The sequence below is a fragment of the Leptinotarsa decemlineata genome, unplaced genomic scaffold (assembly GCF_025532065.1).
Source record: "Leptinotarsa decemlineata unplaced genomic scaffold, Ldec_3_MD MMD2_tig00003348_RagTag_RagTag, whole genome shotgun sequence".
Taxonomy (NCBI): domain Eukaryota; kingdom Metazoa; phylum Arthropoda; class Insecta; order Coleoptera; family Chrysomelidae; genus Leptinotarsa; species Leptinotarsa decemlineata.
The window spans coordinates 473,086-486,689 of NW_027412588.1; the positions used below are offsets into that span (position 1 = coordinate 473,086).

At 34.2% G+C, this 13,604-nt stretch overlaps 1 protein-coding gene and 1 long non-coding RNA gene across 3 annotated transcripts in view; one reads left to right on the forward strand and one right to left on the reverse strand.

Moving 5' to 3' along the window:
• Positions 1-13,604, forward strand: part of LOC141483433 (uncharacterized) — a 249,381-nt gene that overhangs the window by 75,984 nt on the left and 159,793 nt on the right. The window lies entirely within an intron of this gene.
• The window catches only part of blw (ATP synthase subunit alpha blw, mitochondrial), a 54,168-nt gene that overhangs the window by 8,555 nt on the left and 32,009 nt on the right, over positions 1-13,604 (reverse strand). For both annotated transcript variants that reach the window (XM_023168259.2, XM_074178067.1), the window contains exon 6: positions 3,322-3,636. In XM_023168259.2, coding sequence (XP_023024027.1) covers positions 3,322-3,636 — 315 coding nt within the window. The remainder of the gene's footprint in view (positions 1-3,321; positions 3,637-13,604) is intronic.

Sequence of the window (13,604 nt, forward strand, 5' to 3'; positions counted from 1 at the left end):
ACATGCAGAAGACATTAAAACTAAATTTTTCTTGAAATCCGGCTCCTTTTTTTTGTGAGGATTTTCACTGGACCAATAATGACGATTTTTTCTATTGAAAATCCCTTCTCTCGAAAATTTCGATTCATCAGTCCAAATAATTTTATTTAAAAAAAGTGGATCTTCTTGAATGCGTGTCAACAACATTTCACAAAATTCTACTCTCTGTTGAGGATCTTGAGGCTTCATTGCTTGAATTTATAATCATGCATTTTATGTCTTCGCAAGATTCTTTGAACCGATGAATATTTTATACCCAAATCTTCTTCAGCACTTCTTATCGATGACTCGGGAAATGCGTGAAAATATGCTAAGACATTAATCTGGTTGTCTTCGAAAGTTACGGGTCGAGGCAAGTTTCTTGGTGCTTTTAAAGTTGATCCAAATGCATTGAAATTGTTCTGAATTCGTATAAATTTCTTGAGGTTCATTGGCGGTAGATTCGGATACATTTCATTGAACTTTCTACATGTTCTGCTGATAATTTTGTCACACTGTCCAAAAATAATAAACAAATTCATAAGAACTTCGTTTGAATAGTTTTGTTCCATCGTTTTGAAGGTATTTGCAACTTCTGAAGTGACGAAAATGTCGATATTATTAGGAGAATGTCACAACGCTACTGTCAAATAGTAATCATGGCCTGCTTACCAAATACCGAATGGAAATACCATTCTGAAGGGACATTTTCACAAATAAATGTTCATAAGTCCGAAACTTGACTAGTTAGGTATAGGTATGATATACATAGAAAGAAAGCAAATTTCAGCAGCTTTCCGAATTTTCAATAATATACAGGGTGTTCCATTTAAAATAATCAAATTTCAGCAAATTTTTCAAGCAAACAAAAAAACTGTATTTTTTTACCACCCTTTATTGAAGTAACGGAGATTAGGCTGACGTGTGGGAAGTGTCCAAGTATCACCTAGCTCCAAACCAAATTTCGATATCATAGTACTTCTTAACTAAAAGATATCGGCATTTTTAGAAGTCATGATTTTCGAAGAAAAAAATTGAAATTAATTTTTATTTCGAAAACGGTAACAGATAGGTATAGGGAAATATCAAGAAAAGTTGTCGGGCAATTGTTGGAGATTCCAAAAATAATATTATATACAGAGTGTTCCATTTGAAAAATCAAAGTTGCTACTGCTTTCTAATAGAAGCGGCAACACCGCATTGTCGAAAATATTTTAGTTGGCTAGAGAATGTTCGAATATGCCCTCCATTAAATTTTTCAAAGTGATCCGTTGTCTGGTTCACCAGAAACGTCTAATGTGCCATCCACCGTGAATCAGCCTGTATATTAACTCTGCTATCATGTATAATATACTGCAATTTGATACACATTCAAGAAAATTTACAAAAGTTTGCTATAAATAGAAACAACCATTCGTATAATAAATACTAGGAACAAGGATAATATTAGAGCGCCAAACCAAAGACTAGAAATAACAAGGAGAAGTAACTCACACATATCATTGAACAACTCACTGCCCCAATCAATGAAAAATGCAATCCTCGCTAATTTTAAAATAAAATTGAGAAAACATCTCTACGACAATGTTTACTATGATGCGTCTGACTGCAGCTTTACCGAGTGACTATCGTCATCAATGTAGGTACGGTCATCTGCAAGTCTGTTTTTATATTATATATTTATTTACTTCATTATGTGCTCGTATCATATATATTTTTTTCAAGTACCAATTTTTGTGATAATTTACAATTATATTATATATTACTGACTTGTCATAGCACTAAGGTGTTAGTTATAATTTGACCGATAAAAACAAATCAAATCTAGTTAATGCTAAATAAACGCCTTATCACTTCAAATAACTGTAGCAAATTTCAAACAAATCGGGATAAGGGTATTTATAATATTTTTTAAATACTGTTTTTTTTTAACTTTAACGCCCTGTAGCTCATAAACGAAGTTACTCCGGGCATATGTTCATAAAAACTTTTTTTAAACGATCTAACGAATCACCATCTGAAGGCTTGTACCGTAATTAGGAAACGCCCTGTATATAGTCATCCTATAAAAACTAGACATTTCGCACTAGTATTTCTAAAATGCCACAACTCAAAAATCGGTATATTTGAGTTGAGACTATGAAAAAATTTGTAAATATTTCTTTATCTGAACTGTATCAAGTTGTATTAACATCCAAACTGTATCAATTTGATATAGTTCAGATGATACTGTATCAACTTGATACAGTTTATATGATCGATAAAAAAATATTTATCGATTTTTTTCATATTGATTTTTGAGTTGTGTCCCTTTAGAAATACTAGTGCGATTTGTTTGGAAATCCGTACAGAGTATCTATCAAGAAAATTTTATTTGTTGCAGAAACCGATGAATACTTAATATTTGAGATGAACCATTTATTGATCTTTGGCAATATATTCAGGGATTCACTTTGTGAAATAACGGAAATGAATTTCAGTAAACTTTGCAGGCGCCAGTAACTATTAAAGGAAGGATATTTTATCAAGTATATTTTTTAATAGAATATTTAATATTAGTTTTGAATATAAAAAATAAGTTTTTGAATTCTACTGTATTTTGTTCCATTTTTTAAAGACATATGAGACGATGAAACAACAAGAACAAGATTTGGATGGATGTAGTTTACAAAATGTGTGCGACATACAGCACTGCTAGAAATATTGATATTTTTTAATGCTCAAAGATTTAGGAAAAAATCTGTACTCCTTTCAGAAAACAGAGACATAGAAAACGTATTGAGGTGATGAAACAGAAAAACAGAAATGGTGGCACATATGAAATCTGTTTATATTCTGTTTTTCCGTTAACCATCTGTCGCACCCCTACGAACGAGGTCTTACCTTTTAACGTGTGATTCCTAACACGGAAATATTTCTTAAAAACATGCAAATCCCACGAAGGCAAGAAAGTGAGCCTGATAGAAACATTTTGCAAATTTTGTTTGAAGTATTCTGAATTTACTTATCTCTAAGGATATTGAAAAAATAAATTAGATAGCAAAGAAGTATAAATTTTATCTAGCAGCTTTTGGTCAGGCAATAAAAAACGTCAATTTCATAAATGGTTCTGAGAAAAGTATTCAATTTTGTTGAATATCAGAATTAATGATTTTCATTCATTAACCACAAAAACTCTCATGGAGTTGTTGTATATTATCTTTATTTTCTTTCTGGTGTTTTCAGTAGATTACTTCTATTCCAGAAGTTCCAAATTCTACTTATTACGTTTATATTAGATTAAAATGGAGTGACAATAATCACCTGTTTCATAGCTTTGGTTTGAGCAGCTGATCCTACTCTTGACACAGAGAGACCTACGTTGATAGCTGGGCGGATACCTTTATAAAATAACTCTGTTTCCAAGAAGATTTGTCCGTCGGTGATAGAAATGACATTTGTTGGAATGTAAGCAGAGACATCACCGGCCTGGGTTTCGATGACTGGTAAAGCTGTTAGAGAACCACCACCATGGGCTTCTGACATTTTTGCAGCTCTCTCCAATAGACGAGAGTGAAGGTAAAAAACATCTCCAGGATAAGCTTCACGGCCTGGAGGACGACGAAGCAGCAAAGACATCTGTAAAATATAGTATGCATGCTGATCTCAACAGAAAAAAAAACAGAAATATGAATATTACAACTTTTACTGTACTTAGGCTTGAAAATGGCCTAACTGAATCACAAATAATACATGGAATTGTATGTTATGTGCTACATTTGTGAAGTTAGATGAAGGGTAACATGTAAATTACCATTCAATGATAATAAATTAGACATTCATCCATTGTTGTTCATTCTCAGAATTGCTTGAGTTTGTAATCAATTTTAATTTTTTTTAAATATAAAAGGGTGGGAGTAGTTACTTGAATAATAATTAAATTATACATAAGATTTGCTTTATTTCATTTCATTTTCAACATTTTTATATCCCAAGAACATAGGCGTTATTTTTCTCTAATATTCGACATGCTCACTCCACAAAACAAAGTCTGAGGAACATGATTTTATTGGAGTACATAATCTAGCACTGTTAAATAAATCTCCTTGTTTTGATCTTCAATCATAGACCTGTCCATACATACAGTGTGTCAATTTGAAAACTTCCCACCCTCAATATCTCCCTTCCAGTACATAATATGAAAAAATGGTCAGACAGGTCAACTTTATTTGCAAGGGGGACACTCTGAATGAATATTTTCAACCCTCGGGGTTCAACCCCCTAGGAGGGGTGGATGTTACCCTCAGAATTTCAAATGGAAAGGGGGGTCAAATGGCACATCATTTTGAAGGGCATTCAATTCGCTTGCCGACGGTGCCCTCATTTATTATTTTCCGATCAGCAGTATCCGAAAATGTAGTTCTAAACTAATAGAAGTAATTAGAATTGGCCTATACTAAAATGCCTGGTTATCAAGTTAGTATGCAAAGAAATACAATTTATTGACTCTCTTATAAGTAAAACTTGTGATGACGGGTCAGCTTTTCAACTTTCCATCAGGGGTAAAATTAGACAAGCCTCAAAAAATTTACATTAATTAGTTATCTGATTTCGGTGACTTTCATTTGGGTTTATTATCGGATTTAAAACTCTTATCCCTTTTTTGTTACTTCTGCTATAAAAAGTATCGTTTTTTGAGCAAAAAAGGTGTTCATCGCATTCAAGCCATTTGGTAGTACTATCATTTCAGTTTCATTTGTTGAGCTGATCAGCGATACCTTAGAAAGTGTATAAATTGTAAGAATGGTTTACACTATCCAAGACCGAATTGAAATAATTTTTATTTATGGAGAGGTGGGCAAGTGCGCACGAAGGGCGGCATCTCTTTTTAATGAAAGAAACCCAAATCTTAATATAAGTCACCGGTATGTGCTTGATTTGGTGACAAAGTTTTCCGAAACTGGTTCGGTGAAGAATAAAAAAAGGAATAACCCCAGAGTACTGAATGAGGATGCTCAAATTGAGGTGTTGGGAACATTTGCTGCAGAGCCGACTAGCTCCTTACGATCAGTAGCAGAACAGACGGGAATGTCACACGAGACTGTAAGGAAAGCACTGAAAATGCACAAATTTCATCCATATAAAATGCAGATTCTCCACGAGCTCCATGAGGATGATTATGACAGAAGAATAGAATTCTGTGAAATCATGACTCTTCGAATCAATGCTTTACCTAATCTTCTGTTCAATATCTGTTTCAGTGATGAATGTTCATTTTTCCTGAATGGCAATGTTAATAGGCAAAATTGTCGCTATTGGAGTGACGAAAACCCTCACAATTTTCGAGAAGGACATACACAACACCCACAAAAAGTTAATGTTTGGGCTGGTATTCTTGGAAATGCCATTATCGGACCTTTATTTTTTGAAGAAAACTTGAATGGTGATCTGTACCTAGATATGCTTCAAGCACCTATCGATCCACTTATAACTCACGAGCTCAAAACTCAAATTGATGCACACGGTAATTTACTGTTGCAGGAAGATTTGTTACATTTCCAACAGGACGGTGCGCCACCTCATTATTTTCGCCCCGTCCGACAATGGTTGAACGAGCGATTCCGGGAGAGATGGATTGGCAGAAGGGGATCAATTGAGTGGCCACCGAGATCACCGGATTTGACTCCATTAGATTTTTTTCTTTGGGGATATCTCAAATCTGTCGTTTATAAAACACAGCCCACTGATATGGATGACCTCAAAGGACGAATTACAGCAGCATGCCGGTCAATTAGTGGTGAAGTTTTCCAAAATGTTCGAGAGGAGTTCGAAAACAGACTGTATTACTGTTTAGAGCAGAATGGACAACATTTTGAACATATTATCAGATAAAGCGTAACAAGATGGTTGAAATTTGTTTTTTGCAATTTAGTATTTTTTGTTTGCACTCGATGCGTATTTCGTTAACTAAGTAGTTCTACATTCCTCTCACATCCACGAATTCGAATATTACTCAAGGGTTGGAACGATGCTACCTAGTACGATGCTCACCTTTTCCAATAGTCCATTACAATCATTTGTTTTGAATACCAACCTGAATACCAAACATCTAGTGCGGGCGAGTTTTAATCATTTATTCTTATTCACTTCTAATCACCGTTCGTTTGGAACGTTATTGTTCAAAAACTGCTCATCAAAAACTAATGAAAAAGGTATCATTGGCAAGAGAATTGAATGCCCTTCAAAATGATGTGCCACTTGACCCCCCTTTCCATTTGAAATTCTGAGGGTAACATCCACCCCTCCTAGGGGGTTGAACCCCGAGGGTTGAAAATATTCATTCAGAGTGTCCCCCTTGCAAATAAAGTTGACCTGTCTGACCATTTTTTCATATTATGTACTGGAAGGGAGATATTGAGGGTGGGAAGTTTTCAAATTGACACACTGTATATACATTGATTTCTTGACATTGAGTATGAGCATGTAAGAGTCAAGCCAGTGTTTCAGCAAAATAAGCCATAGTATTGAACCTTGCAGTGCTCCAAATGAAATTATTCTGTGTTCTCATACAGTATGCTTGAAGTTTGTCAGGTGAACAAGGTGGTTATTTAACAAAAGAGCCCAATATATTTATGGGGCGAAGTGGAGCCCACCTGTTTTTGACACTGTGGGAATGTATGTTTGTTGCTTTCATTTTGTATATTTTTAGATAAATAGGGACATAAGAGAGGAATCATTTAAAACCCATACTATTTAGATACTACGACGTGAATCCCACGCTCAAAAAACGACATATATATAAGTCGTAGTAATGCACCAAGCTGTTGCCAATATTCAGCAGTAAATAATTTCATTTCCGTCATATCTGAAAGTGCATCTTTTAGTCGCGAAAGTTTCAAGTGAAAGTAAGAACGGGCGATCGAGGAGAACTGAGTTAGCATCTCAGGCTTATTTACTGAGAAATCAGAAAAGGTAAGTACGAAGGTGCTTTTCTAAACGCGTTTATAATATTTTTTGTTGAACTATTGGTCGTTTTTTCTGTCTTTCAAAACGATTAAATGTTACTTACTTCTTGTTTACCGCGATATTGCGGATAGGGTTAGTCTAACAGAACGGACTGTAGCCTGTTTCATGGAACTTCTCATTTTGAAAAATACATTTACTCCAGGACAATATATTTGTGTTTCTTGTGCATATGGAATATAAATCTTATAAAATTCAAACTGCAGGCTAGTAAAATATAGTGATTTTTGTATAGAATTCGGTTTTGTTTTCACAATAAACGGAATCATGTATTTTTCAAACTCTATTAATTTTTCAATCTGAATCCCTAAACCAGCTAAATTTCAATACAATTACAACATTTTTTGGTTAAATTTGTATGTCGAAGAAGAAAGTAAATTATCTCCAAATAAATTCGAAGCTTCTGAAGATGATGTTACCTTCCTTCCTCAAGAAGAACTGGATAGAAAATGATAAAACATAAAATGACAAAAATAACGAGATATTCTCTATTTTTTTTACCAAAAAATGTGTAAATCTTTCAAAGGAAAATGATGTTACCTTTCTTCCTCAAGAAGTACTGGATAGAAAATGATAGAACTGAAAATGACAAAAATAACAAGACTATCAACTTCTCTATTGTTTTACAAAAAAATGTGTAAATCATTCAAAGGAAGATGATGTTACCTTTCTTCCTCAAGAAGTACTGGATAGAAAATGATAGAATTAGTAATGAACCAACTGAAACCATTCAACTGCTCTAGAAAATAAACAAAGGAGATTTATGACAGACATCATTCATTTAAATGATAATATTGGGAGCAATGAAGGTTTTCATAAGGTGGTACCTTAGGAGTCGTGAAAATAAAAATAAAATTAATATCGGCAGTGGTGAAAGTAATAGTAATTCCTATATGCATGGATCAACCCAAAAAAAAATTGGTTATTCATAACTGAAGTAAAAGGCATCCCCATACGCTATCTCCACCTTGTCGTGTTGCATTAATGATCCTGAAAGCCATGTCTCGCTATTGCTATTGGTAGGGCATCCCTTGCCGGAAGGGTTGAGGGTGACAAGCCAGACAAAGAGGGATACCAAAGCGAAACACAATCATGATAGAAAACTTGGAAGTTTCAAAACCTATGGTGCAGGGTGTCGAAAACTCAGCTTGAGAATGTCATTACTAGAATTACACTGAGGAACAATGAACTACTGAAGAAACTCGAATCAGCAATATTGAAAACAAACACCTTGCAATGAAAGATATGAACAAGAGTTTGTGGAAATTTCACGCTTAAATGAAGCTATGATTACTTCAATTGACGTTGCTGACATCTGAAAAAACCTTCACTTGAAACAACTGAATTTTCAAGAAATCCATCAATCCACCAAGTCATACTCGACTCATGAAGTCACCATCAAAGAAAATGAAGGGAAACTAAGCAAACAAAATGACAAGGATGGTATCGGAAGATCCAAAACTTTGAGCCATTAGTAATTTCTGATTACACAGTAGCTTCTATTTTTTGCAGAACTAGTTTTTCTCATGGTGGTACAGCCATTCTCCTTCATAATTCAGTTCTTAATTCAATGTCTTTCAAAACTGTTGTTGAATATAACGACATAATGGAGGAAAAAACTTTTGAAATGTTTGTTATACATGACCAGAAAAGAAATATCTTTGCAATATGTATATACCGTACACCATCCTTCAAATGTTGATATTTTCTTAGATAAGTTGGGTTACCTTCTTTCGAAAATACCACCAAAATCAAATGTAATATTAGCTGGAGATCTGAACATAAATTTTGAAGATAAAAATTCATTAGGCACTCAAAAATTAGTTTCTCAATTAAATTTGTTCAACTTGTTAATGCATGTTGAATCACCTACTCGATCATCCCGCTATTCTTCCACCTTCCACTTTCAATGAACTCGACATAGTTTGTACTGTTACTTCATGCAATCTTTCCGATCATGATGCCATACTGGGTTCTTTGGAAATGAACACAAGAAATAAAAATATCAACATTAAGTTTGGTTGACTTTTCAGTAAAACAAATTATAGAAAATTTCACACAGTTTTCATGTACGAAGTTTGCGCTTTATATCGCAAAAAACATTAAAACTCCATGAATCCTGGAAGTTGCGCTGGCGAACGAGCTTTGGATTTTCTGCTGCCCCAAAATGACTATTATGGCGGTTGTACATACCATTCTTGGCAAATTTGGCTTCATCTGTCCATATCATGTTCTTCATGAACTCAGGGTCCTCCTGTATCTTGATAAGAAACCATTCGCAGAATTCCACTCGTGCAGATAAGTCGTGAGGTTTCAGATTTTGAACCTGGTGATATTTAAAGGGACGCCATTTATGTTTGATTAAAATCCGGTTAATTGACGAACATGAAATTCTAAGTGACTTTTCTGAGTCTTTCAATGAATTTTCTGGATAGGCTGTGAAATAGGTCAAAACTACCATTTTGATGTCCTCATTGTTTACGAGTGTTTTTTTTTGTTGATGACAGACGAAAAAAATCCGAAATCACGGCAGTTTCTTAGAAGTCTTCTCAGAATATTTTTATTGGGTCTGTGTAGATTTGGAAATCTTTCTGCAAAAACACGTCAAGTTCTGTCCATTATCTTATTGCATTCACCATAAATGATTATTAAATTCAGGAAATCTTCATTAGAATATCCCAAACGAGACATTTTGCACACAAATAGAAAACTACGAAATACACGTCAATTATATCACATCAAATTTTGACATATTTGTTGTAACTTCATTTGTTTTCAAAGCTTTCTTGGTTTGGTATTGCTTCGAACGATTTACATTTCAAATATTTCTCAAAATCGGATTTTAGGTATAGGACATTCTTCATGAATTTGATATATTTTTTTTTCGTAGTACCCAAAAATAATAGAATAGTGTATGGTTTCCATTTGAAAAAATCGTGTTTCATCAGTTTTCTCGATGATGTTTTAGGTGGAAATTTCGACCACCCTGTAAATTATTTTCGAAAATTCGATGGACCTGTTGTGTTGTTTTGTCTGTTGGAGTGGCTTGATCCTTCTTCTGTATTTTTTTTGTTTGATTCTGTTTTCTAATGTATCTATTGTCTTTTGGGTGTATCCGTTCTCGTTTGTTGTTTGGTATATGATTTTCTGTTCTTTGTTTCGGGCTTCATTGCTAAGTGGTATCCTTAACATTCTATATATGAATGCGTTATAGGCAGCCATTTTGTGTGATGGTGGATGGTTTGAACTTGCGGGTGTGGTGGAGCTTGTTTGTGTAGGTAAGAACACAACGATAAGAAAACACCACACATTCTATCCGAGAGTTATCAACTTAACAAACGTACACTTCAACGATATAGAAATACAAACACTTGAACTAGGTCCAAAATTCAGTCCATAACAGAAAATCACGCCACAAACCATTGGAAACCTAATTGTTGACACAGAGATGGCTTTAAACCAAGTAGAAGCATCAAAAGTAGATGAAATCAGATCAGAAGCAATCAACACGCTGAAACAAATAATCATAAAACCAGAAAAGACTCCGGAGAAACCAGCAATCACGAAAGTTATCAAATCAATAAAAAGGAAGTAGATCTCTAACAACCTCACAGCAGTTAAAGCCGACAAAAGTGACGCCACAGTTATTATTGAAAAACAAATCAAAAGTGTAAGTGAAGTCAAAGATCTTGGTGTTACATTCGATACTAAACTGTCATTTTCTTCGCATATTACTAAAATCACACTGAAATCTTACAAACTTCTAGGTTATGTATCCAGGTTAAGCAAGGATTTTTCGACTAATACTTTGAAATTTCTTTTCTGTTCCTTAGTGAGATCAAATTTGGAATACGCCTCTATTGTATGGAGTCCTTCTTATTCTATTCAAAAACTGTCACTAGAAAGAATTCAGAATAAATTTTTAAAAACTGCCGCTTTTAAATTAGGAATGCAAGTAGGTCTCTACCATAACAGTGACGTTCGATCTATTCTTCGTTCAACTCCTTTGGAAAATAGGCATATTCAAATAGATTTACTTTTTTCATATAAAATATTGTCAGGGCACTTTTATTGTCCTGAACTTCTCAGTTTGATTAATTTCAAGGTGAAGCAACGTTAAACAAGGGATAATTCATCTGTCTTCATGGTGAACAGGCACGTGACAAACTATGGACACTATAGTCCTCTATCTAGAATTCTGAAATAGGCTAACGAGTCAGGTCTCAATTTTTTCCATAACTCTTTGGAAGTATTTAAATAGGAGGCCAAGGATTATGTATTTTCTATTTAATTATGTTTTTACTATGTTGGTTGTTAATGCGATTATACACTGTGTCCGTAAAGTATGGAACAAATTCATTTTTAGCTAAACAGGCCATTTTAAGAAATAATCCTGAAACACGTCGATTTTTGATGTTAATTTACCGTATTTTAAAATAATAATCTAATATACAGGGTGAATTACGTTCGAGTAATGACGTCACTGTAATTTTTTTTAAATGGAACACCCCCATTTTGTCTCAATTTTCGGATTACTCTAGCTGAGCTGATTCCAAAAATGTATCACATGTTGATTCCAATTGGTACAGGGTGGACAAAAATACAGTAGTTGTGTGTGTGCTAATAAAGTAACGCGTAACATTCTTTATTAGGTAAATTAGCAATATTATCAAAAATACTCATTGTCTAGCGGCAATTGGTTTAAATGTAACACCCCGTAGTTTGCTACATGTTTAGAGTAATAAAAATGAGCTGTTCCAAACATGTTTGGTACTTGTGGTCTAGCAGACAGAATATGAAAGGAATTATTTCTTATCTACATTTATAAAAAACATAGTCGTCTAGTTTTTTGTGAAATATCATTATTTGTTTAGTAATTTATTGATGTTCAGTGACAGTTTAGTACTACTATTTTTTTGGTATTCGTGAATATTCGAATGATTGCTTAGATTTAATTGGAAGTAAAAATGGAGTTAAGTGTAAAACAAAGAATTGAAATACTTATGATGATTGGGTATGGAGACAGATCGCGAACTCAGATGGAAGTGTGCAATTTGTTTAATGATAAATATCCAGAAAGACCTATAACGCGTTCAACAGTCAGTAAGCTGGAAACGAAATTTCGAGAAACTGGTACGGTTGCAAATGTACGCAAATCAGGTCGTCCCCCTGCAAATGCTGATACAGCATTAGATGTTTTACTGAGTTTTGAAGAAGATGCGCACACTTCTGTTCGTAAAGTTAGTCGCGAAATCGGTGATGGTAAAACAACGGTACACAAACTATTGAGGCTTGAAAAATGGCATCCTTATAAAATCAAACTTGTGCAAGAATTAAACGAAGATGATCCCGATAGACGACTCCAATTTTGCGAAGAAATGATGGATAAATGTCACCGAGACCCTCTCTTGATACAAAACATTATTTTTTCTGATGAGTCCACTTTCACGTTAAATGGTGAGGTTAACCGTCAGAATTGTAGATACTGGGCAAAAGAAAACCCCCACTGGATGCGTGAGCATCATACACAATACCCTCAAAAGGTAAATGTATGGGCTGGAATTGTACGAAATCGAATCATTGGACCCTACTTTATCGAAGGTAATTTAAACGGGGCAAAGTACCTTGAGTTTTTAAGGGGGTATCTCGTACCTACTTTACGTAATATATTTCCCAGCAGACGTAATCCTGGATGTTTTGATGAAAGTTTATGGTTTCAACAGGATGGTGCACCTCCACATTATGCTGTAGATGTTAGAAGGTACGTAGATGAAATTTTTCCGAACAGGTGGATTGGTAGACGTGGACCCACTGAATGGCCAGCGAGGTCACCAGATTCAAATCCTTTGGATTATTTTCTGTGGGGCCATCTGAAGAATGTTATTTATAAAACGAAACCAGCAAATATTGAAGATAAGTGAAAATTCGAACAGAAATAAACAATATTACACAAGAAACCATACACAAGGTTCAACAAGAAATTGTACACCATTTGGGTTACTGTCAAATACAGCAAGGGCTGCAGTTCGAATATTTAATATAAAGTCATGTATTCATTCCAGCATATTCTGTCCGCTAGACAATAAGTATTTTTGATAATATTGTTAATTTACCTAATGAAGAATGTTACGCGTTACTTTATTAGCACACACACAACTACTGTATTTTTGTCCACCCTGTACCAATTGGAATCAACATGTGATACATTTTTGGAATCAGCTCAGCTAGAGTAATCCGAAAATTGAGACAAAATGGGGGTGTTCCATTTAAAAAAAATGACGGTGACGTCATTACTCGAACGTAATTCACCTTGTATATTAGATTATTATTTTAAAATACGGTAAATTAACATCAAAAATCGACGTGTTTCAGGATTATTTCTTAAAATGACCTGTTTAGCTAAAAATGAATTTGTTCCATACTTTACGGACACAGTGTATATCAGTTTTAGTTGGTTTTTACTGTGTAGGGCATTAATTATATAATTTTGTATTCAATCATTGTAATACAGGGGTTTCCCGTTTATACTGAATAAATAAATAAAGTATAAAAGTGAATAACTACATAACGGAAAACGATTTTAG